This window comes from Callospermophilus lateralis, unplaced genomic scaffold (assembly GCF_048772815.1).
Source record: "Callospermophilus lateralis isolate mCalLat2 unplaced genomic scaffold, mCalLat2.hap1 Scaffold_43, whole genome shotgun sequence".
NCBI lineage: Eukaryota > Metazoa > Chordata > Mammalia > Rodentia > Sciuridae > Callospermophilus > Callospermophilus lateralis.
This window is the reverse complement of record NW_027514380.1, coordinates 747020-774465: the sequence shown is the minus strand read 5'-3', so window position 1 is coordinate 774465 and position 27446 is coordinate 747020. Positions and strand designations below refer to the sequence as shown.

The following is a 27446-nucleotide window of genomic DNA, read 5'->3' as shown; positions in this document are numbered from 1 at the left end:
CACACCTTTAGTAATACCAGCTACTTGGGAGGATGGAAGATCACAACTTTGAGGCCAGCGTCAACAAATAAAAACAAAAATTAAAAATAAAAATAAAAAGGTCTGGGGATATGGCTTCAATCCTCACTACTTCCAAACGAAAAGAAAAAAAAATCATTGAGAAATATTACACATATTGCGAAAATAATACTTACATAATTTGATTGCACATATCTTCATGAAAGCTAATCACTTCATAAAGAATACATAAATATAGTGCAGTCTTAATATGAATAATACATACATTACCCCAGATATCTACTTAGTTTCTTAAAACATGTCTAGATTATGTACAGTTCTTCTTAGAAGTTCTATCATTGGACTTATACTTGTCTTCTATATTTATCAACATTGCAATAATCCTTATTTTACTATATAGTACAAATATTTTCCCTATGTGGATAATTACACTGTTGTTCGTATAGCCACTTAAGTCTACATATAAGATTAAGATATTTGACTATGGTGGCTTGACTCAGCCTAAAGCCACAGCTACTTTTGTCACCAATCCCTCACTAGATCTCTTGACATTTGGCAAATGTGATTAAGACTAATATGTATATTCTAAATACATATAAAGTCTTAGCCCTAATTGTGAAAGAAATAATACTATACTGCACAGTAAAACAAACAAACAAACAAAAAAAAACAATCAACTTATAAGTTACTTTCTTTTAAAGATATTTTTTAGTTCTTGATTGACATTTATTTTATTCATTTAAATGTGCTGAGAATCAAAGCCAGTGCCTCATACAAGCAGGGTAATTGCACTTACTTGCCCAAGACAATTATTTTCTTAAGAAGTTAAAATAACATGAAACTTTAGAGCAATATCATGCATAAAATTATTACATAAATAAATCAACAATTAAAAGACTAATATTGTGTGTCTCTAAAAGTTCATTTCAAAAAGTAAACTCTTCTATCACATTGGTAACTCAAGATTTCACTGTGAAATAACAGATAAATTTTCCTGTCTATCTATTCAATGGAAATTACCTGAACATAAGAAAGATATTTCTCCAAATTTTCTGGAAAGTTGATTACACACACACACACACACACACACACATTTAGCCATAAGATATTTTATTTTTGTGAATAAAATGTATATAAAATACTATGACCAGTTCAAAAAATAGATTTCAGACGTCATAAATTTATTTCCTGTAAGGCCCAGGAAGTTTTTGCCTTACCTTTAATATTTTCAAAATAATGAAAACCGTCACCAGCATAAGGTGAGGAAGGACATAACGAACTGCTTCCTTAAACTCATCAGCAATGGACTGCAAAGCAAAAAAAAAAAAAAAACATAATAATGTTCCTCTGACATCAAAGATACATAATCACCATTCCTAACAAATAGTTTTTAAACTATATAATACAAGATTGTCAAAACTATAATGAAAAAAAAAACAAGCTACACTGAAACTCAAGTACCATAAATTAAGTTTTGCCTCTCCTTTTCCCACTTTATTAGAGATAACTTCTTTTCCCACTTTATTAGAGATATATATACATTTTATCCTCTAGGGTAGGGCTAATAACTCTCACAAAAGACTTCTGAAGGTTTTCTTTAAAGATTTGAGCTTCCATATACCCTAAAGGAATTCTAAAATGCTGCATACTCTCTTGCACATTTTCATGTTGTAATTAGAAATGTTTGAAGTTTAAATACCAATAAAGGGTGTATGTGAAGAGATGATGTTTAATATAAATGTAACTTAAGTATATTTTACCAATGACTGAATAAATTTCAGACTAAAGCCATTTAACATATGAAATATTTGTTATATAATTTAATTGACAAAGCCGATCTTCAATTGATATAACAAGTAGACAGGTCATATATTTGTCAGAAAGCCTGAGTTGATTAGATTTTTAAAAAAACATATTAATACCCTGGTCTCAAGGAGTAAAAGCATAAGGAAGGATCTAAAATTGTTTCTACCATAGTACATCCAGGTATGAGAATTGTACATGCTTACCCTCTTAAATATAGTCAATAAATAATGAAGCACTCTTTTTAAAAAGTTAATAATCATCTTTGAAATCAAATCTTTTTCTTTATTTTTTAGTTTTACATGGATGCAGTATCTTTATTCTGTATATTTACTTTTATGTGGTGTGGAGGATAAAATCCAGTGCCTCACATGTGGGAGGGAATTGGTCTACCACTGAGTCACACCCCAGCCACCCATATATTGTTTCTTAATTCATAGGTACTCAGATAAACGTGACAAGGCAGAGGCACATATGGCATTTAAATACCAAGATCTTTTACCATTATCACCCCAAATCTTTCTTTTGGATATTCTTAGTTTGTACTCAATGAATTATTAGTAGAAATCCTTTTTGTTTCGTTTTCACTGCAGCCCTGGGGATTTTTACATGTTGGATCAGTGTCTAAAAGGAAATTCGATATGGCAAGGTATAATGCATAAGAGAAGTTGGAAAGAACAATGTAAAATATACAGGCAAGATCTCAGACAAACTAGGAACTGATTCCCTTAAAGATCTTATTATCTTTAAAGATTTTATTATCTTTTGAAGAACTTTCAGGTATACCTAGGGATAGGTATACCCAGGTGTTAAACACTACCACTCTGTAGAATACATGATTTTCAAAATGTTGTAAGGGATATAATATTAATTTATGTTGATTTTTTAAAAAGTTGACTTACTGATGTTTCTCCCCACAAGACAAATAATGACAAAACCAATATTTAGTGTGAGAAAGAGTAGGATATAATTCTATTAAAATTTTTCCTTAATATCACTCCTAAAATTAATATTTAGCGCGTCCGGCGCGGAGGGGCGGTGGGGGCGGGGCCGCGCTGCTCGCAGGGTGTCCCCGCCCCCGCCCCGCCCCCCCGGCGTTCCGGGGTCGCCGTGACAACCGGAGCGGCGGCAATGGCGGCAGGCGCCCGAGTCCGGAGCCGCCTCCTGGCCATACAGCCAAGTAGGCAGCCGCCGACAGGCCTTCGTGCTCTCCCCGCCTCCCAGCCCGCGGGGAGGGACTGGCCCGCCCTCTGCCCGCCCGCCCGCCAGCCAGAGAGTGAGTGGCGCCGGCCGCCCAGCCAGCCCGCGGTTCCCCAGCCGCCGTCCGGGCGCGCGCAGCGAGCGAGCGCGACTATGCCAAGATGGTCCTGCAGGTGCGGAATAAGCACCGGGAGGCGGCTCCCAAGCCGCCCCAGCCGCCCCGCAACTCGCAGTCGCCGCTAAGAGGGGCTCCGGACCCGAGCACGCGTCCCGGTCCCCAGGGCGCAAGGGCGCTGCGGGCAGGAAGGGGCCCCGCGGAGCCCAGCGAGTCGCCCGCTGGGGTCGGCCTTGGGGGGCGCCTGGTGGGGCGCCTGGTGGCCGGGCTGCGCGGGGCGCTGGGCCTGCAGCGCGCGGGGCGCGGCCGGACCTGGACCATGCTTCTACTAGCTGCCTTTGCAGCCGTGTTGCACTGGAGCCATATAACACACCTGTTTGAAAATGATCGTCATTTTTCTCACCTCTCAACATTGGAAAGGGAGATGGCTTTTCGCACTGAAATGGGGCTATATTATTCTTACTTCAAGACTATTGTGGAAGCCCCCTCATTTTTGAATGGAGTATGGATGAGTATGAATGATAAACTGACCGAATACCCTCTTGTTATTAATACATTAAAAAGGTTAATCTTTACCCTGAGGTAATCTTGGCCAGCTGGTACCGAATTTATACCAAATAAATGGACATGATTGGTATTCAAACCAAGATATGTTGGACAGTTACCAGAGGAGAAGGACTCAGTCCTATTGAAAGTTGTGAAGGATTGGGAGATCCTGCTTGCTTTTATGTTGCTGTAATTTTTATTTTAAATGGACTAATGATGGCATTATTCTTCATATACGGCACATATTTAAGTGGAAGTCGATTGGGAGGCCTGGTTACAGTGTTATGCTTCTTTTTCAATCATGGAGAGTGTACCCGTGTGATGTGGACACCGCCTCTCCGCGAAAGCTTTTCGTATCCTTTCCTTGTACTTCAGATGTTGCTTGTGACTCATATTCTCAGGGCTACAAAAGTTTATAGAGGAAGCTTGATTGCGCTCTGCATTTCCAATATATTTTTCATGCTTCCATGGCAGTTTGCTCAGTTTGTACTTCTTACTCAGATCGCATCATTATTTGCAGTATATGTTGTGGGGTATATTGATATATATATAAATTAGGGAAGATCATTTATATACACATGATTTCTCTTGCACTTTGTTTTGTTTTGATGTTTGGGAACTCAATGTTGTTAACATCCTATTACGCTTCCTCTTTGGTAATTATTTGGGGCATGCTGGCATTGAAACCACATTTTGTGAAAATAAATGTGTCTGAGCTTAGGTAATGGATTATCCAAGGATGTCTTTGGTTGTTTGGAACCATTATACTCAAATATTTGACATCTAGAATCTTTGGAATTGCAGATGATGCTCATATTGGCAACTTATTAACATCAAAATTCTTCAGTTATAAGGATTTTGATACTTTATTGTATACCTGTGCAGCAGAGTTCGACTTTATGGAAAAGGAGAGTCCTCTGAGATATACAAAGACTTTGTTGCTCCCAGCTGTACTTGTAGTATTCATTGCCATCATTAGAAAGATTATTAGTGATATGTGGAGCATCTTAGCTAAACAACAGACACATATAAAAAAACATCAGTTTGATCATGGAGAGCTGGTTTATCATGCATTGCAACTGTTAGCTTATACAGCCCTTGGCATTTTGATTATGAGACTAAAACTCTTCTTGACACCACACATGTGTGTTATGGCTTCCTAGACAGTTATTTGGATGGCTCTTTTGCAAAGTACATCCTGGTGCTGTTGTTTTTGCTGTACTAGCAGCAATGTCAATTCAAGGTTCAGCGAATCTTCAAACCCAATGGAATATTGTAGGGGAGTTCAGCAATTTGCCACAAGAAGAACTTATAGAATGGATCAAATATAGTACCAAACCACATGCAGTGTTTGCAGTGCCATGCCCACTATGGCAAGTGTGAAGTTGTCTGCCCTTCGTCCGGTTGTGAACCATCCACATTATGAAGATGCAGGCTTGAGAGCCAGAACGAAAATAGTATACTCAATGTATAGTCGAAAAGCAACTGAAGAAGTGAAGCAAGAATTGGTAAAGTTAAAAGTGAATTATTACATTCTAGAAGAGTCATGGTGTATAAGAAGATCCAAGCCTGGTGGCAACATGCCTGAAATTTGGGATGTGGAAGATCCTGCCATGCTGGGAAAACTCCCTTATGTAATCTCTTGGTGAAGGAATCAAAGCCTCACTTCACCACTGTATTCCAGAACAGTGTTTACAAAGTTCTAGAAGTTATAAAAGAATGACTACTACTTCATGACCTGCCTCCTACAGAGAATTACATCAGTAATGGTTTTAATGTTTTGCTAATAAGTCATGTATTGTTTTTAATTCAAATCCCCAAAATTTTTATAGGTAACTGTTTTCAAACAGAAAACATTTTATTTGGTAAATTTGAATGTTATTCTGATTGTGAAAATGGCATATACCCTCATCAGTTGGTTACCATTTTAATGCACCCCTTAAAATTTGCTATGCAAATGAGTATATGCTTGTACTTGACTTCAATATTTGTGCTAAAGTGAGCAAAGCCAGCTGTGTAAAAATATATGATGGTCATGACAAAAGCGATATGAAAATGTAATCAGTTCTGAATCCTGTTGGGGCTTCCCTTACAGTTTGTGGACTGTTAACGCCCCTTGCTTACTTCTTCGCCTCCTGCTCTTGTCTTTGGACAGTGCAGTGTTCATGTAGGTTTTCAGTCCTGCCAGCCCTCTCATTACTTGAGTTCTAGTAAATGGCACAAATGTGGGTATTTGCTTTCTGGAATTATCTGTTCATCTCAGTTCCTCGTGTTCATTTTGTTCTCTATTGCTCTTGTGAATGAGGTCTTTTCTTCCCATTTTTAATCCAGACTCTTGAAGCTAATGGTTAGGACCAAATCCCTCTAACTTCCAACCATATGGCATTCTTGTGTCTCTATACCACTCACAAGGTTTTTTCAGATAAGTGCTATTTACCCAAGTTGCTTATCAAGTACTTATACTTAGTAAAAAAAATAATAATAATAATAATGGTAACTGTATTTACTTATTAAAAATAATAATAATAATAATAATGGTAACTGTATTTTTCTCATTTTTAGTATTATTCAAATGTTTATATTTTAATGACTTTAAACCACTTTAAATTTTTTTCATGTTTAATTCTAGTTTAAAAAAAAAAACAAACTATTTTAAACAACCCCAAATATACTGCATCTACAAACTAATGTATATTCAGGTTGACATATAGTAGACTGTAGCATATGGTAATTCTTCTTTTACTACTAAGATACAATGAAACATGACTAATTTTTTCTGTCAAAAAAGTAAATGAATAATGATAAACAAAACAAAACAAAAAATAAAATTAATATTTATACTATGGACAACAGTATGAAATGAAAACATCCACTGTATTTGGCAAATTAAGTTAATTTTTACAGGTAGATTTTAATATTATATCCTGATTACAACAGAGATGATAGTGTTTTGAGGGGAAGGGTAAAAAATAATACAAAGATTACTGACTGTAGAGGGAACAAATGGAAGGATGGAGTAACTAGAGTAAAGAAAGGTTGAATGGTTTTCTTCTTTGAAGACAATACAGAGTTGATTATCATATTTTGAGAAGAAAGAGCTAGTCTAGATGGAGAATTTGCTATAGCTCATAAGTAGTCAAGTATCACTTATGTCAATGAAACATACAGGGGTTAACAGAATAAAAATTTTTCCTCTCTTCACCTATTTCCATTTTATCTAAATGCTTTATTAAACCAAGAAATCTGTGTCTTCCAACTAACTTCAGTATTTATCTCCTTTAAATTGTAGACCTGATAGTGAAACTGATGTGAGAATGCAAGAGGCTATTCTCATTTCTTTATGATTCCTCCAAGTCATCCTACTGGGAATATAATACTGAAATAGCTCACAGATCCATCTCTATACTCTCATTCAGAATATATTAGATTCTTCTGGGTATTCCCCCCATCATATGAAAACTAAATAACTTTTTCTTGCACCTGTTGTCACCTCTGACTCTTTACTGCATGCTGAATATTTTTTCCAGGTATCCTATGTTGATTTAGGTAGAGTCACAATTTTACAATTGAATTTTTGTTCACATATTCTAATTAAACTTATTTTTTTTACATTTGCCAGGTCCTTGCATGTTTTATAATATAAAGAGAAAAATATATTTGTAGAGCTATCTACATTATGCAAGTGCAGAAATATTTTGAAAATACAAATAAGTTTCTAAATATTTGTGGTATTTACTCAAAATTATTTAATTCATTATCTGATTAAATAATGTATTGATATGTTAAAACTATCAATTTTGAATGATCAGAAATAAATAACTAAAAAATATACTTGTTATTTTTGGAGATTAAGTTCGGTATAGTCACCTCAAATGTTCAATTTATGAACACAGAACTACTATTCTTGTGGGAAATAAAAGGTTGATTTTCTGAGGACTGATATCACCATTTTCATCAACATATAAAAACATAACCTTGTTTTATGAATGTTTTTATTCTAGAATTTACCTCAGGTAATAGGAACAATTTTGGCAGACAAGTTAGCTTCTCCAGGTGTATATAACTGCAAGCCAATGGTTAACTGAAACTGGGCATACATGATCACCCCAATACTTCATGACAATGTGAAATTGTGTCAAACCGCTCATGCTCCAGAGACTACACCCTTTCTCAGTTTTCTTTTTCCCTATTCTATTTCACCGTCTTCTTTAAAGGTTAGTACTTAATTTTACTTGCAGAACATTTTCTCAAAATTTATTAATGCACAAAACAACAACAATAACAAAAGAAAACTGCATCTAGGTACCCAACCTAAGATAGACATCAACACTTCATTGAATCACAGTGCATTGTTTCCTTCTTCATGTGAGTTTTCACCTTGGCTAAAGACCACTTAATTAGGTGTTTTTTTTTTTGTTGTTGTTGTTGTTGTTGCTGCTGTTGTACATGCTCTAAATTCCTCACTCTCTGTGGCATCATGATGCTCTTTTTAAATTAATTTTGATTGCTGCCTTTTTTCAGGGGAGGGAGATGCTCTTGGAAAATATGTTTTTTTATTACTTGTAATTTTCCTTTATGAAACAGGTTACATAAAAACATAGTAGTCCTTGATTCTTGCCAGTTTATCTACAAAATTTAGAAGATGTAATGTCATACAATAAATGTTCAATAAAAGTTTTGAACAGGTGACTGTAAAAGGCAATGAAAGTGTGTCCATAGATTTCATGGAAAGGGTTTTTTACTCTAATTTTTTTTTTTTTGCAAAACCTGTCCCTAATGGTTCTAGAAAAATCACATACTCATAATTTCCTCCTAACGTCTTAGATGCTGTTTTCAGGCTAATTTATGTAGGCAAATAGATCTGGAACCATGGTGAAGAATCTGTATACTGATTTTACAAACAGCTCTTAATGTTTTTTCCATTACATAGTACTTCCCTACCTTCTCATTGTATTTCAGTTTAAAAAGGTTTTAGGGGAAGTGTGATATGGGCCATGAATAATTCACATGATGATTGAAGTCTGCATATTCCTTTTCTCATTTGGAAATTTTTAGGAGACTTAAAACTTTTTCAAAATCTCATTCTGGTTGAATAAATTATATGGTAAATTTACTGGTATCTGATTTCCATAGTGAGATAGTCAGGATTATTTACAGAAATAGAAAAAAAAACATTGTATCCACACACCACACATTCATTCTTGTACAGACATAAATATGACTTATGTTAAGAAATTGGCTTATGCAATTATAAAGGCTGAGGAGTTGTAGGATCTGCAGTAGGCAAGGTGAGGATATAGAAGAGGAAGAGGGAAGATAAGTTACAGTCTAAACATCAGACAATTCAAGATCAAAGAATAACTGATGTTTCAGTTTTTGTCCAACGGCAGAAACAAAGCAGAAAAAGATGTTTCTGTTCAGGTAATCAGGTGTGAGGAGCTCCTTATTACTTACTCAGTTAATCATAATATTTTGTTCTATTCAAACATTCAAATTGGGTAAGAGCTACCACAGTAAAAATGGTAATCTGCTTTCACACTCTACTGATTCAAATCAATCTCATTAAAAATCACCTTCATGTGCATCATCCGAATAATATTTGACCAAACATCTGGGGACAAGTGGCCAAGAGAAATCCAAGCATAAACTTAATCACTAGAAATGCATGTGCATGCTTATTCACAAATAAATTTTATTATATTTTCATTTCCTGAATGCCACTGATTGAAAGAAAAGTGAGATCATTTTAAAATTATGTTAGCCACTGATTTAAAGACAAATGAGATCATTTTACAATTATGTTAGCCATAATATACTTAGATATTTTTTATTTATATATACACACAAGTCTCACTCTGATTATTGTATCTTCATCACTTAGATATAGCAAAAAAAAAAAAAAAAACCAAATTTCAAGGCTCTGAACATAAAACTGTGTAACCAAAATCTGGTATTTTTTCTCCAAGTAAGAAATTTAGATATTTTAATGATCAAATCTCATCATTCTGTGTACAGCTTATGTTAATTTCTTCATTATTGTCTTTATTTTATGTTTTTTATCATTTGATTTTGAGTCATAAGTATTTTTCATCCTGTTTCATTGGAAAATGATAGACTAAAATCTTATTAGAAATGAGACAATTTAGTAACATGTTGTGTTAATTTTGAGAGAAAATGAATCTTTTAATTTGCCTTCGGATCCATGTTTCTTATTTAGAGATATGGAGCATAATATTTTATGGGATATTATGCATTGTATTATGAATTGTATACATTGTTGTATCTTTTTATTGCACTCTTTTATATAAAAAAGACATTCACACTACAGTTTATTTCCTAATATAAGAAAAATATTTTGATTTCACTGTGAAGCTATGCATTTCATCATTGCACCCTCTGTATACAATCTTGTTTACATTCTATATAAAAACACAATTTTATATACAAAAGTCACAGTGCAATTAGGCTCCTATGTGGAAACAACCAGAGTCACCAAACCAGTGAGCTATATCCCCATTTCTTTTAATTTTATTTTTTTAAATTTTTAGACAAGTTCTAAGTTGCTGAGACTGTCCTTGAACTTGTAATCCTCCTGCCTCAGGCTTCTGAGTTGTTGGGATTGCAGGCATGCATCACTATGCCTAGCTGAATTTACATTTTACAAATAAATTGGCATGAATATTTACATGTACCTATATTTTTGTATTGAAGGATTTTGGTAAAATTACTGAATGATAGAAGATGTGCATTGAAAATATTACGTGTTTCACAGTTGTAAGCAGGTATTTGCATTGTGTTTCTGATTTCAAAGAAATTCTTCTGAAGATTATGAACAATCTCTCTTTAGATTAATTTGTTTTTTAAACAAAGGTACCAATATTTTATATCTGAGGAAAATTTTCCAACTTTTTGTTAGTAATATTTTTAGACATGAGTAGGTTTTGAACTACATCACAATTTTGTATAAAATTGTTTTTTACATAATTCTGACAGACCCTATTTAATGTTCTTCCAAAACTTTCCTGATTCTATTAAATGAAATTTGGAGCAAGTACAGATATAAGATGTCCAAATTTTGAGTAAAATCAAGATTTTGTCAGAAAAAAAGAAAGAATATAGTCACTAGGAGGAATGAGCAGAAGATGCCAAATTGAGCAGAACTTTTATTCAAAATGTGATGAAATAGGGGATCCGTTACCGCTTCCCCGGCCGCCGCCATTGTCGTGCTCAGAGCCCCTCAGTGCAGGCGGCCGAGGCGGAGCCAGCGGCGGCGGGATGGCGGACGCTGACAAGCCCGAGGTGGTCTGGCCGCTGGCGACGACAGCCCTCAGCAGCTGCCCGCAGAGTCTCCGGGTGAATCGCGGGGAGAATCGCTCCCCCCGGAGCCGGAGAAGCAGCCTCCGCAGCACAGCAGTAGCTCCAATGGCGTTAAAATTACTGGGGGATTGAACCCAGAGGTGCTTTACCACTGAGGGAGAATGATGAATCAGTGAAAGAAGAAAAATCTGACTTAAAAGAAAAATCTTCAGGAAATAAGAAGGCCAATAGATTTCATCCTTATTCAAAAGACAAGCATTTGGGCACTGGAGAAAAGAAGGGTCCAAATCGTAACAGAGTTTTCATTAGCAACATCCCGTATGATATGAAATGCCAAGCTATTAAAGATCTAATGAGAGAAAAAGTTGGTGAGGTTACATACGTGGAGCTCTTTAAGAATGGGGAAGGAAAATCAAGGGGTTGTGGTGTTGTTGAATTCAAAGATGAAGAATTTGTAAAGAAAGCACTAGAAACTATGAACAAATATGATCTTAGTGGAAGACCCCTTAATATTAAAGAGGATCCTGACGGAGAAAATGCTCGTAGGGCATTGCAAGGAACAGGAGGATCATTTCCAGGAGGACATGTCCCTGATATGGGATCGGGGTTGATGAATTTACCACCTTCCATTCTCAATAATCCAAACATTCCTCCTGAGGTTATCAGTAATTTGCAGGCTGGTAGACTTGGTTCTACAATTTTTGTTGCTAATCTTGACTTCAAAGTTGTTTGGAAGAAGCTAAAGGAAGTGTTCAGCATAGCTGGAACTGCAAAGCGGGCAGATATTAAAGAAGACAAAGATGGAAAGAGCAGAGGAATGGGCACTGTCACTTTTGAGCAAGCAATTGAAGAAGTTCAAGCAATTTCTATGTTCAATGGGCAGTTTTTATTTGATAGACCTATGCATGTGAAAATGGATGACAAGTCTGTCCCTCATGAAGACTACCGTTCACATGGTAGTAAAACACCACAATTACCACGTGGTCTTGGAGGCATTGGAATGGGACTTGGTCCAGGTGGACAGCCTATTAGTGCTAGCCAATTGAACATAGGTGGTGTAATGGGAAATTTAGGTCCAAGTGGAATTGGGTTTGGTGGTCTGGAAGCAATGAATAGCATGGGAGGATTTGGTGGAGTTGGCCGAATGGGAGAGCTATACCGTGGGGCGATGACTAGTAGCATGGAGCGAGATTTTGGACGTGGTGATATTGGAATAAATCGAGGCTTTGGAGATTCCTTTGGTAGACTTGGCAGTGCAATGATTGGAGGGTTTGCAGGAAGAATAGGAGCTTCTAACATGGGTCCAGTAGGATCTGGAATAAGTGGTGGAATGGGTGGCATGAACAGTGTGACTGGAGGAATGGGGATGGGACTAGACCGCATGAGTTCCAGCTTTGATAGAATGGGACCAGGTATAGGAGCTATACTGGAAAGGAGCATCGATATGGATCGAGAAATTGATGTTCGCTTGGATCGTAATGCATAATTTCAAACCACGGTTGGAACATTCCTTCATCTGTTTTGCTGAATCTACTAGTAAAAGTCATATTTTTAGTAATACTGTATGCTTACAAAAGCTGTAAAAATGAACTTTTAAAATTCCCACCAGCTTTTAACAGTATAATGTTAAAAATATACTGTGATTTTTGTTAATCTCAAGTTTGGGTTTCCTAAAGACAGCAAGTCTGGTCATTGAGTTTAAATGAATGGTTATACTGTTTTTAATGAAATAAGCCATTTTCTTCTTGTTTTCAGTATGACATAGTAGTGTTTGTTCTAGTTTCCCCAGCCTTTATCAACTTATTGTAAGGTAAATGATAAATGGTTTTTTCATAACTTGTGTTTTATAATATGTAATTGTTCATGAAAAGAAAGGGCTCAGACAAATTAGGATGTGATTTTGGTTGGTTTTAAATTGCTTTTCTGTGGTGATAAAGAATTACTATTAAGTAAGTTTTAGATTCTGAAGTTTAGGATGTTTTTATTTGACTTAAATGAAGAAATGGGTTTTTCCTTCTCTACCACCCCCACCATTCACATTTTCCACATTAACACTATTAAGAATAATCAATCTCCACAGCCCCTTATTTTATTATTTCCAATAATTCCAAGTTCATATAGAACTGATAACGAAGCAAGTCCAATGTATAATAACAGGCAGACAGCTCCCAACCTTCTGTCTAATTTCCAACCATTAAAGTGAACTTCTAAAAAAAGAAAAATAATGGAAATGTTAAGAGAAATGGTTATTTAAGTGAGTCCTTTGCTGTTTACTTCTACAGGAGCTGATTCATTTATAAAAACAGTTTTAATAAGCCAGGGAATACCTTGGCATAGCATATCAAACACATTGGATCCTACAATGTTAGACATAGCCATGTCTCCTTTACCTGCAAAAGAAAAGCATGTTGTTAAAATGTGCATATAATACTGTTTTATGTATAATCTTCATAAGAAAAAACACTGGATACTTTTTTGTTGTTGGTAGTTTTGGAAAATTGTTAGAGCAAGTCTTATTGAATTTGTATTTTTAAATTTTTCTTGGGTTAGTATTTAAGTTTAACATTTATTTAATAATGATTATCTTTATTTATTAAACCATTTTCAATAAGATGTAGCTTACTCATTGCTTTTCATTTTAATTTAGTTAATTACCATTTAATGCACAATTCAGTTAAATCATATGGGGAATTAGATTGAATGAAATTAATTTGCTATGATATAATAAACTTGTCCCTTGAGTCAATTTTTTTTTCTTCAAAAGTATGTTACTGAAGAAATAAATATTTTTCACATTACCTTGACTCAAGTGTATTTAGCTAAGCTTAAAGAAAGGGCACTGCAGCTTCCAGGTCTTACCTTTTCTTGCAACCAGCACACTTGCAACTGTATCTGGTATGCTTGTTCCTGCTGCTAATAGAGTAAGGCCCATTACTGTGTCTGGAATTTCTAGTGTTTCCCCTGTAAGACACCATAATTATAAGTTATAAATCTTACAGATGAGCTAACCACTCTCTTAGATATTTCAGATATTTCCTCTTTGTTCAAAAACAAAATAGGCATGTTTAGATTTCTGAATCAATGTGTATTTACTTAGTTTTTAGCTAGCAAAATATTTGAATTGAGTTGGTAATTTGGGTAACCCAGGTAGTACCGATTTTTAATGACATTTGTAAAGATATTTAGCAGCCGAAATTTTACCAATGAGAAATGTTCGTTCCCCATTTGGTATTTTTATAGAAGTTGTAGATGTTCACTGTTATTGGGGTTGTTGTTTACTTAATATATGCTAATGAGACTGATCATTTTCTTTTTTTAAAAAATATTTTCTTAACGTAGTGAGTTAAGCCAACTCTCAATTTGAGCTACAAATGAGTAAACATGTATGTATTTTAAAAGTCCTACTTTAAACATATACCTTAATTTGGTGTTTTCCTTGGGAAAGTCCAACAATCTTAGAAGAAAACAAATTTTTTTTTTTTGTTTTTGAGTCTAACATATAGTCCCAACTCATTAATAATTTCATTATATTTGATGTCAGTTTAACATTTTTTCAGGAATGTGCTTGTTCTTGGTAACAGAACCAAAGGGTAGTTAAAATGAAAAAAAGAAAGGGACATGTAACTAACTGAAAACACAGTTTAGAATATTTTTTCTGTATCCCCCCCCCCCAATAATGCTAGTTATAATAATTTATAAAGTAGCCTATTTCTTGCATGTTCATTTTCTTGGTATTGGAATTGGTTGTTAATTTTTGTTACTTGAGTTCATATGTACATAAATAACACTATTATTTATAATCTTAGGGGCTGTTCTGTGATCTCTTACTTGGTTTTGCGTTTTTCATGTTTTTCTATTATCAAATATGTTCTGACTTTGAAAATTTGGATAGATTTAATATGTAAGATATTTGGATTTTTCATTTTCTTCATTAAAAAATGAAAAAGAAATATTCTGCTTTTTCCTAACATACTATTTTAAGACGTCTATTAATTTGGAAAAGGTCAGGGTCAGCAAATTTTGGGGGTGGAGGAGCCAGATAGTAATTATTGAAACTATCAGGCTATATGTTTTCTGTTGCAATTATTCATTTCCACCAGTGTAGTGTAAAAGCAGTTATAGATGACATGTAAAGAATGGGCCTGAATGCCTTCAGTAAAATTTTACTAATAAAAATACGCTGGGTGATTTTGGCAAACAGGCAATAGTTTGTTTACCTTTCCTATCAATCAATTCAGGTTAACTTTTCTTGTTTTTTTTTTTTTAAGAGAAATTTCTAATATTTTGTCTATGTTTAAATTCAGTTCTTTATTTGGGAACTAGAGCAGATTATTTCCGAGCAGTAATAGTTAAATCTTAATCATGGAAATAGTAGAAACCTAAAATGAAACTTTATTTTATACCTCTTTTCCATCACTTTATTTTTAAAAGCAAAATGAAATATAATCTAGTTAAATAGCACTCATCATTTTCTCAAAACAGTAGCTCTTAATTCTATTTTTCATTATGGAATAGAATTCAATATATTTTATTGTGAATTCCTTGTAATGTGATTTAATTATTAGCATAATAGATATCTTGTGAATTTGGTTTCATTTATAAGATAATTTCTTGGACTATACCACAAGCTATATAGTAGTAAGGATATAGTTGATACATGAGCTGGAACTCACAAAACCTGAATGATCTTGTTGTTGTATTAATATTTAATCTCTCAGTAAATAGCACTAATATTAGTCTTGCCAAAAAAGAAGTGTGCTTCCTAGACTACTTGAAGTGAACCTATGTAATTTGTTTTTACATGAAATTATTTTCTTGTGCTGTTATGCTTAAGACACATACCAGTTATTGTGACCATCCATACCAGGATATATGTAAATGCAGATATCCATAGTGCAGACATGAAAAAGGTTATGACAAAGTAGTTTTTCCAAAACTTTTTTCTGCAGTCTGGTGTTGTTAGAAAAAGTAATGTAATAATAGGAAGGAATAATACCCAAAAAATTCTTTTTAAGTCTGCTTCAGGCATGTTGAAAACACTTGGTGGATCTGTTGTAGAAAAATTAAACAATTTTGAGTTTTCTCAAAAGGCCAGTTACATTGGAAATGCCCATTTAGAAAGCATTATTGAAATAAATTAGCTGTATCAGTTTCTTTTTTTTTAAGTGAGAGAGAGAGAGGGAGAGAGAGAGAGAGAGAGAGAGAGAGAATTTTTTTAATATTTATTTTTTAGTCTCGGCGTACACAACATCTTTGTTTGTATGTGGTGCTGAGGATCGAACCCGGGCCGCACGCATGCCAGGCGAGCGCGCTACGGCTTGAGCCACATCCCCAACCCGCTGTATCAGTTTCTAAAAGGCTATTTAAAACATTTGAATACCTCATTACTGATATTGCTGGCAAAAAGAAACTAATTGAAAGTTGAGGGCAGACAGTGTAAGATGTGATACTCAGCATTTCTTGATTTAAGGCCTTAAATTCATCAAAATTTCCTGGAGCATTTGCTAAATATGTCAGAAACAATGTTTATGAAGGGGGGATTGGACATCTCTTGATTGCCTATATTAAGGATTGTCCTCAGGGACATTTTTGGGGGGATTAACCTGGCTTCTATCCCTGCTATTTCATTTGCCTAATATTGATCTTGCTTCTGGCCTGCCTTATGATAATGCTTACTTAGGGAGTATAAAATAATTATAGCATAATCTTATTAAGTTGTATATTCTAATTCTTATTTTAAATTGGTTTTTGGGTCCATTTTGTAACTTATTTTATTAAATTTGGGCTTGACCACAATTCCTAGGAAGAACCTTAGAAAGGGCAGAGAGAGAGAGAGAGAGAGAGAGAGAGAGAGAGAGAGAGAGAGAGAGATGGGGGAGAGATGGGGGAGAGAGAGAAGGAGCTAGTAAATAATCTACAGTGTAACTTTTAACATTTAACTGTGCTCTTTTTGTTAGTTTGTTTTAAGTTAGTGGAGGGTAAGGATAACAATATATTGGATAAAAATGAGAATTTCACTTTGGAATTGTTTAAAATTTGTATGGCATTTACAAAATAATGTACACATTGGGGCAAACTGCATTAAAACTAACGCTAGTAAAATAACTTCAAAATGTTTACCAAGCTTCAACCAATATGGCATTAGGTATTATTAGATATAATTTCAATGTAATAAAAGAATCTGGACTTGTTCTTTTGAGTTTCTTGTTTTAAAACTTAAGTTAGAGGTGTATATTTCTTGTACCTTGATGACTAGAAACTAATTTTTGTAAAAAGGGGAAGAAGTCACATTGTATTTTTTTAAATGTTAGAATAGGCCCTTTAATCAATTAAAATTACAATCTGTTTTGTACAAAAAAAATGTGATGAAATAAATACGGACATGTAATGAGTCCTCTGAAGGATATATAAGCAACTTGTAACTGGAGGATCAAAATCTATCCAGGAAAAGACTATCAGAAAATTGACAAAAGTGACAGCTTTGGCAATGGATCAATAGGAGACGTCATTCTCTTGAGGCTAATTCTAAAATGATCAAAATACCAGATTTAGAAATAAAGATGTGGTTAATAATAGAAGCCAAAAACAGCAGAGCCAGAAAAAAAATTTGCAGAATTTCTCAGTGAAGATGGAAGTGGGGAGTAAGATGATGGATATGGAGCCTTTAAAATTATGTTCTATTCAATTTTTAATAAAGTTATCAATGTAACAACAATAACAACAAAACAACACAGGTTTTCCAAATAACTCTCATTGGATTAGAACTGAATTTATTAATTTAAGGTAATTAGCATGTTAAACATTAATTGACGGATAAAATGTCAAATTTAGTATGTTGATCTTATAGCCAGCTACTTTTCAAGCTGTCTTAATAATTATTAAAGTTTTTTTTTTCTGTAGATTCTTTGGATTCATATGAAGACAATAAACGACCATTTTCTCAAAGATTGTATTGAGTTTTACTTTTTTACTCAAATTCTTCTAAATTTTCTTATTTTAAGTATATTTTTGCCTTGTCTCACCTTCTAGCAGATATTTATGTATGGGCTCTTATACAAGCACACCAAATCAAGATGATGTTTTGCTTCAGATTTGTTGTCCTTTTGAAAAATGGAAACTAATTTTAATAGGTTAGTTGATTTCTACTTCTGATTTTTTAAAATAATTTCCTACTCTAATAGAAATTGAATATTATTAAATATGTTTCATCTCCCTATTAATACTCATCAGTTTCTGTTCATTATGTGACAAATTACATTGGTACATATAACAAATTCTGGCCATCATTGAAAAAGCCCTTGTCTGTGATATATATATATAACAGTTGAGAAGCTCCTTACTACTTACTCATGGGAGAGTTTGCTATTTTGTTCTATTCAAGCATTCAATTTAGGTAAGAGCTACCACAATAAAGATGTTGATCTTATACCCAGCTACTTTACAGTTAACTTTTTTTTTCTATTTTTTTCTTTTTTATTATTTTAATTGACAGATACAATTGCATTTCTTTCTTTCTTTATTACGTACAACAAGTTTTGAAGTATATATGCATTATGGAATAATAAAATCTTATTAATTAACATATATATTACCTCTCATATTTATTATTTTTGTTGTGAAAACACATACTATCCACTGTCCCAGAATTTTTCAAGTTAAGCTAGATGATTATTGACTATAGCTAACATGAAGTACAACAGAACTTTTAAAACTGTCACTCTTAACTGAGATTTTTTCTCCTTTGACCAAAATCTCTCCATCAACCCTCCCACAACCACCTCAGATTCAGGTAAGCACCATTCTGCAGTTCAATGGGAAATAATTTTAGATCGTACTTACAAGTAAAATCATGGTGTTTGTCTTTCTGTGCATGGTTTCAATTTAATAACATCATGCCTTCCATGTTTATGTATCTTCTCACAAAGACCAGGATTCTCTTTAGTTTAATGATTAAATATTATTCTATTGTGTGTATGTACCATTTCTTTATCCATTCATCTATTAATGGATCCTAAGGCTGATTCTTTACCTTGGATATTTTAAATAGTGCTGCAATGAAAATTAGAGTACAGATGTCTCTTAGACATACTTATTTCATTCCTTTGGGATATATAGCCAATAGGGATTGCTGGATATGTTGTAGTTCTAATTTTAATTTTTTGAAGAACATCCATACTGCTTGTTATATTGGCTGTACTAATTTAAATAGTCACTAACAGCGTGCAATTTTCCCTTTTCTCTACATCCTCACCAAAACTGTTTTCTTTTGCTTTCTCTAGAGTAGGTATTCTATCAGACATAACTAATATATATTGTGGTTCTAATTTGTATTTTTTTTGTGTATGTATTGGCCATTTATTTGCCCTCTCTTGAGAACTGTCTATCAATACCTTAACTTGTTTTACAAGTTGTGTTGTTTTCTTGCTCCTATGTTTTCTCTGTATTTTGGATATTAACCCTTTATCAGATGAATTGTTTACAAATATTTTCTCCAATTATGCAGGTTTTTGATTCCCTCTATTGACTGTTTCCTTTCCTGTGCAGAAGCTTCCTCGTTTTACTTAATCTCTTTCTGTATACAGAATGGGTGTCAGTGGAGAGGTCAATACAAGGCATTTGGGAGTTGTAAACCCACAGGTGGCAGTAAAACTATGCAAGGATGATCAAACAGGATGTTCATGGAGTAGCATTTGGCATATAATAAGTTCTAAAAATTATTTATTTAAAAATAGCCCTAAAGACAAGAATAGCACCATATATAGATGAAAAGAAAATACCAACAGAGAAGGGAGGTACATGCTACATGGTGTTCTTTATATAATGTTTTCTGTGAACCTACACATATATAGTAAAAGTATAATAGAATACAAGGCAGATGAGTATCAAAATAGTTTAATGAGTGATTAACTATTGCTAGCAAGGAGGATAAAGCATAGCTATACCAAAATCGTCAACAATATCAATTATTATTTATTTGTGTTCTTAAATACAACCTTGAAACAACAGGAAATATATTTTAAAATTGTATAGACTTGGTTAGTGAGTCCATAAATATATACTTGAAATATTTCCTTATGAATTTTATTAAAGAGTAACTGAAATATGAAGAATTGATTAAGAAAGTGTGGACTGCACTTTCTAAACTTTGGCTAGAAAGAAAAAAGAAGAGCAAGAGTTAGACAACAAGTTTTTCTTTTTAAAAGACAAGAGATATTTTGGCATTTTGTGGATTTAAGAAAAGAGAAGATAAAGAGTTTTGAAACATGAACATTAAGAGATGCCTTAGCAATACAGATGTGAAATAAAAAAACATGAGAAAAAATTAACTTATCTGATGTTTTCCCTTCAAATTTTATTACAATGGAGGTACAACTTTTTATTTTTTAATATATTCCTTCTCCTACTAAAAGCATAAACTCATTTTGTCTAGTTCCACATTATAAAAAAGAGCTAAGAGGATAATATTATATTTATTAGATGACATCATTCAAGAAATTATAGTAAGACAAAGTCAAATAATCTTTTTTTCTCAGAGGAAATCAGTGACCATGAGACTGCTCTTTATTTCACAAACTGAAGTGCATTTATATATTTTGAAGCATCACCACATAGTTGAAGTATCCACTTGTACTCTATCATTACCAAGGCACACTGAAAAGAGAACACCTGTAGGGAAAAAAAGGAAAGGAAACCGCATTACACAACATATAATTTTATACTTTTGAATACTGAAGACCTTTGAAAAGATGATATAATTGAAATAATGAAAGCATGCCAGAATGGCGAATGAGAAGTCTCCATTTATAATATTGACTTTCTGAAGGACTTCAAGCATTGTTATCTCAGGTAAAATATAATGGCCTTTCATCTGCTCTGTATGATTGCACATATTGCAATTCTGTGAGATGAAAATTCTTTTAAACTTTTTGGCTACTTATTTGGAAGTAACTGCATTTTATTTGTTGGACTTGTCCCTCAGGTCTCTCCATTTGATTGTAGAGGACATGAAATATTTTACTGAGATGCCTTTTCAGCATTAAGGTCATCATTAATGTGCATGAACAATTAATGAAATTGAGGGAAAGATGACCATAATAAAAAATAGTATTTTAAAAAATTAGGATCAGTGGTGAAAGCAGACATACATCCCTCTCTTGGTATTAGAAAGTCTTTTTTAAAAATGCAGAATTTATTGAAATCATAAATCAGAGAACACATATTGTTAGGGCAAACTTCCCAAATATGGAGTATGCAGCTGCCATTATGATTAATTCCGCTACCACAAACTACTTGCTATTTATTTATTTATTGCAAATGCTCTCCCCTTGATACTTCTCTAATTCCCTCCTTCAATCCTAGCACTGATCATCTACCTATGTCAGTGCTAAGCTGCTCTAGAATCCTTTTGAACTTCTGAATCCCAGGGATTGATCCCATTGCTTGTTTCCAATGAGTTCTATACTTTGGCATTAGCTAAAATCTTAAATGTGGGCAAGACAGTGTTCCTAATCAGATAATCGTAGTCACAATGTGTTGGCTGCACTTACAACAGCATTGGGATTTAAATAACACCTTTCTTCTTTAAAGAAGCAAAGCTGGAGCTTAATTGGCAGAATTATGAACTAGACAAAAATAACCCATGACACCTCCCATCTTGTATATACTGACTCCCTTTAACCCTCCTATTAGCTCCTGCCTTCAGTCTCTTTTTCATTCCATCTCTCAGGCAACAAATTTCAGTTTCAGTCAAGTCTTTTTTTTTGCATTGAAAAATCATCTCATTGTTTTCAAATGCAATATTTACTACTCTATGTGAGCTACCAGAAATGTCTGTCACACTTTCAATAAAGAATTTTAAACTCCATTGAGAAAGAAATTTCTATTTGGCAAACATTTAGATACTTCTGAAATGATACAGAGAGTTGGTATATATGTGAATTAATAAGAAGATATTGACCTCTAAAGTATAATCCCTAAGATTAGTAGCATTCACTAACTATTAATAAGAATTGTAATGACATATGTTGGACATTTATCATGTTGTAGATATGATCTCAGTCTGCAGATCAAATATTAGTATCTTCTTCTTATTGATGAGAAAGTTAAGATGTTAAGAAGTTTATAAACTTGTCCACTGTCACCTGAATAAAATAGCAGATGCAATTTTTTTTTAATATAATGAAGCTACTGTTATAAAGAATGACCCTTAGAATTTGTTGACTAAGAGAAAATTAGATCTGTAGTGAATTCATGTTACTGTTTCTGCTTTTGGATATTCAAGCAAGCATCATACACACTCCAATTAATGGCAAGACTTGTTGAAGGTACAGGTTTGCAGATTCTACCAGCAGCCCAGCAGGCTTTACAAATGAGTGGCTCTTTGGCATTTGGTGCTGTGGCAGATTTGCAAACACGACTTTCCCAACAGACTGAAGCTTCAGCTTTAGCTGCAGCTGCCTCTGTTCAGCCACTTGCAACACAGTGTTTCCAACTCTAACATGTTTAACCCTCAAACAGAAGAACAAGTTGGATGGGATACAGAGATTAAGGATGATGTGATTAAAGAATGTAATAAACATTGTGGAGTCATTCATATTTATATTGACAAGAATTCTGCTCAGGGCAATGTGTATGTGAAGTGCCCCTCAATTGCTGCAGCTATTGCTGCTGTCAATGCATTGCATGGCAGGTGGTTTGCTGGTAAAATGATAACAGCAGCCTATGTACCTCTTCCAACTTACCACAATCTCTTCCCTGATTCTATGACAGCAACACAACTACTGGTTCCAAGTACATGATGAAGGAATATATAGTCCCTTATTTACATAGCCTTTTTTTTCTTGAGAATTCATCTTGAGTCATCTTTTATTTAGATAAAAATAAAGAGGCAAGGGTTTACTGTCATTTGTATACAATTCCTGTTACCTTGGAAAAATGAAAATGTTAACAGGAATGCAGTGTGCTCATTCTTCCTAACTAGCAAATCCCACTGTATACAATGCTGTTCTCATTCTGCCTTTTAAAATTTTCATGTAGAAAATTACATTAAGGATCTATACGAATAGCTCTAGGGGAACAAGTGTGTGCTTTCTGTACAAAGGCAGACAGGTATGTAATGATGTTTTCAATGTTTCAGAAGCCTAACTTTTTACCCAGGTTACATTTCACATTTCACTAATGTTGATATTTTACTCATGGTTTATCAGAGGTTTCTGGAATACACATTTAGTGTATGGGGATTCAAGCCAGGTAAAGGGCTGTTTGGCTAGCATCTCATCTTGCATTGTGATCATTTGGCAAGAAAGGGAGATTTCAAAATTATATTCCTTAATGGTTTCTTTTCAATTAATGTATCTGTAAAAGTTTCTTTGTAAATATTATGTGTTTTGGTGTGTCTTAAGGTTCCAAACAAAATGATCACTGCATTTCCTGAATATGCTTAGTCAAGAGTCTGGTAAGAAAAAGAAGTCTCAGCAAGAAATAGGAAATGCAGAAATAGGTTTTGTCTGGTTGCATATAATTTTTGCTCTTTTTAAGCTCTGTGAGCTCTGAAATATATTTTTGGGTTACTTCAGTGTGTTTGACAAGACAGCTTGATATTTCTATCAAACAAATGACTTCATATTGCAACAATCTTTGTAAGAACCACTCAAATAAAATTCTCTTAAAAAGGCAAAAAAAAAGCATTCAAATGTAATGCCAATTAAAATAGCAAACATAGAAATATAACTAACTTGCTCAGGGTTAGTTGTTAAATTGCTGAGGCTGGCCTTGAACTTGTCATCCTCCTGCATCAGGCTCCCAAGTTGCCTGTATTAGAGATGTGCCCCGACATAGAAACCCCTTACCTTTTCTTCCCAAGCTTTTTGTTATCCTATAGTTCGCTTCATCTGCTATCCACCTCAGGTAGCCATAGCATTCAACAATTGCCTGTGGTTGTTTTTGAGAAATGCCACCATTGTAATGGGGGTTTGCAATGAGCAACTGCTGAGTCCAGTCAAATAAAGAATCTTGTGAGTGGGGTGTGACAGTCAGTCACCAGGAACAATGATGGCAATTCCCTGGGAATTGGGGCCTGGGAGCCGTGGAAGAGCTCCAAGCCCTTTCTGCCCCCTCCAGTGGCTTGCAGGCCTCAGGCTGGAACCTACATATGGGATGCCATTTTTTGAGATGATTGTAGAGTTGTAGGAAAGGGAGGATAAATAAAAATGCCTTGATGCATTGCTGAGGGTCTTCAAATTTTCTAAATGCTCCAGGATTGCTGCAAGCCTTTGGTTAATTTTAAGAGTTTTAAAAAAGTAGGTACTGGCTATCTTTGTCAGTATGTTCATTTCCTTTCTGAAAGGCATTTTTTTAGAGTTTTTTATTCCACACATTAATGGGATGATATGAAATCATGGTTATTAACATACTAGACATAGAAAGAAGAGAACAGAATCAACCAACATCGAAACAGTCATTATGTGAATCAAAACATAAAGAGAAAAAAAGATGAAAAATAAAATGGAACAGGGCATTAGAATGTATAGAACAATCTCAGATGTCCAAAGTGTTCATTTAACTGGGATTCCAGTATGAGAAGAAACAAAAGAATTCTTTAAAATTGCTTAAAGCCAATCAATCACAGATCTGAGAAGCTCAGAATAATTCCAAGCAAGATTTTTTGTAGTGTTCTTAATAATTCCTGAATGGCATATTTTTGAACCCAGACGTTCATAAACCTTAAAAAATGCCATTTCTACTGCAATCCTAAACAATTAACAAAAAAGCAAAAATGGAAAGCCAATAGAGGAGATCATGGAATTCTAAATATATCAATTCATCTCCTCTGTCTTCTCCAAAGCAGCCAATAATAAGCAAAGAGAAAAAATAATTGGTGGGATTAACAGAAAATCAACATGAGAGATTTAAATCTGAAGTACTATAAATAATCACATTAAAATAAACCAATTTAAGCTCCATATTAACTTCTGACTGTTGTTATATGTAATTGTCAAAATAATAAAAATGATAATAATAATAATGGCTTAAACAACATAAATGTATGCTCTTATGACTCTAGAGATAAGAAGTTTCCAGTGCTATTAGGTCACTAAAATCACAGTGTTAGCAGGGGTCTGTCTTTACAGGGGCTCCAGAGAATCCAGTTCCTTACTTTTTTCAGCTTCTGGAGGTGGCTGCCACCCTTGCTACTAGCCTTATAGCACCTTGACCTCAGCCACACTCATCGCATCACACTTTCTGACTCTCCTGCCTCCCTCTTTCCCTTGTAATGACCTAAGATAAACTGATTCCATCCAGATAATAAAGGATCATATCCTCAACTGAATCACTGGAGGAATATGGCCTGCACCAATACTGAAAGATGTTTGATAGAAGAGCAAGGAGCAAGCACCACGCCACACCACCTAGATGCAAGGGTGGGCATTTCACAATGGCATAGGGCTGGGTGTGGCTAGAAAGTGCTGAAGAGTAGATTACAAACCTGGCTGAAAAGCCCTGGGATACAGAAAGAGCCCCAGTGTTGTGCTCAGTAATCTTTAACAGGGCACATTTCTGGAGTGCTCACCCTGTGCCAGGAGACAGGCAGTGGCCTGCACATGCATTCTATCTCATATTTTCCCAGCAGTCCTTTGACAGGGCCACTGTCACTCCAATCTCACAAGCAAGAACACTAAAGCTATGAGAAAATGGGTGTTATAAATCCCACAGCACCCAACAAACAATAACAGGCACAGGCATCTCCTTCCTTTCCTTGCAGAAATACTCAGCAATAAGGCAGGAGATACACTTCAAAATCAAGAGTATCACAGAGGTTGCTGGACACCAGACCAAAAAGGGTGGATGTCTTTACTTTTTTCAAAGGCAATACTTGTTCTATCTCATGTAAAGCTTAGAGATAAGACTGGCAGAATTATAGGAAATATACGTAAATAAACTTGTCCTGATTAAAATTTCAACAAAAGAAACTTAGACTACTGATATAGCATTAAATGAGGTCCATATGGACTGTTTTACTTAAATATATAGCCCTCATAGCAATTAAACAAGTTAGTCACAAAAGTTCCTAGTTTGTTGTTCTCAAGTGATAGTCAAACCAGGTGACAATTTTTTTAAATATGAAGAGATGAGATATAAAGTATGCAATAAAAATGAGAAGAATCAGTATGAACAAGAGAATGTACTGCATTAAAAGACAGCTTTTCCAGCTGAGCATTAGCATATTTTTCACTTCATGGCAACATGTCTATTGCATTTAAGTTCTGCTGAGAAGAATCACAGATACATAACACATTCGAGGTTTGCAACAGGATCTCTGAACTGACAAATGCCACCTATTACTCAATATTAGAATTTTTAATTAGCAAAACATATGAATTATAAATGGAAAGAAAAGTCAAAGGATAAGTCCAGGCTCCAAATTTTACTACTAATTCAATTAAAAGAATTATAAGAAGTAAAGCATTTTAAGAAAGTTTCCAATTTCTTATAATTAAACTTAAACTGATTGCTTTTCACTCCAAAGGTAAATAAATTTCATCTTCTAAGACTAAAAAGTGATTTTGACTGCCTTCTAGGCCTCACACTCCTTGACCTCCATGCAGTACTTAACAGTGTGAACCAACATTTTGTTTTTGCAGTACTGGGGATTTAATCCAGGATTTTGCACATGCTAGGTAGGCACTCTATCACTCACACACATAACTAGTCACAACAAGTACTTTTAAAATCTCCTTTTTCCCTAAATGCAGAAATGACATAATTATTTATCTTGCCTTCTAGTTCAGACTTTATTTTGCCCTTTACTGATGTTGTAACTCTTCCTCTGTATCCTAAATGTTAAACCTCATTCTTATCTTCCATAAAGATTCACTCTTATCCTGATTGTCATTTGAAAGTCCTCCTTACATGTTTGGAAAGGGCATTGTCAGTTTAATACTCAAAACACCCCTCTGCATGTCAGGTGTTTTGCCCCGTGTCTCCCCTCTCTAGTAGACAGTCTTCCCTCTATAGGACACAGCCTGTGCGGAAGAGATTATTTTCACAAAGGGTGATTTTTTTCCATGTAAAAACAATGGGGCCAGCAATGGATCAGACAAGTGCTTTCAAAAGGGTCTGAGTAACATCACCTTAAAAGTAAGATAAAAATATAGATGAAAAACTCTTCAAACATTTATATACTTACTCCAAAAACAAAAACTACTAGCCCCAGGAGAGGCACAGTGGCACACACCTGTAATTCTGGTAGCCTAGGAAGCTGAGTCAGGCAGATTGCAAGCTCAAAACGAGCCTCAGCAACCTAGTGAGACCCTGTCTCTAAAGAAAAAAAATGTTAAAAGGGCTAGTGAGGTGGCTCAGTGCATAATCAACTCTGGGTTCAATCCCTAGCACAAAAAAAAAAAAGTCACAAAAGCATTTCCCTAGGTCACATGCAGCTCTAGATAAA

At 34.5% G+C, this 27446-nt stretch overlaps 1 protein-coding gene and 2 pseudogenes across 1 annotated transcript; all 3 read left to right on the top strand.

Annotated features, from left to right (window-relative positions):
• Nucleotides 1-3182: 3182 nt before the first annotated feature.
• Nucleotides 3183-5436, top strand: LOC143640651 (protein C-mannosyl-transferase DPY19L1 pseudogene; annotated as a pseudogene).
• A 5521-nt stretch (nt 5437-10957) lies between these two features.
• On the top strand, nt 10958-12485 carry LOC143388768 (myelin expression factor 2-like). The gene is given in 3 exon segments (XM_076842310.2): nt 10958-10985; nt 10988-11117; nt 11156-12485. Coding segments are annotated over 3 exon segments (1488 nt in total).
• Nucleotides 12486-20359: 7874 nt separating this feature from the next.
• On the top strand, nt 20360-22814 carry LOC143388894 (RNA-binding protein 39 pseudogene; annotated as a pseudogene).
• The last annotated feature ends 4632 nt before the right edge of the window (nt 22815-27446 follow it).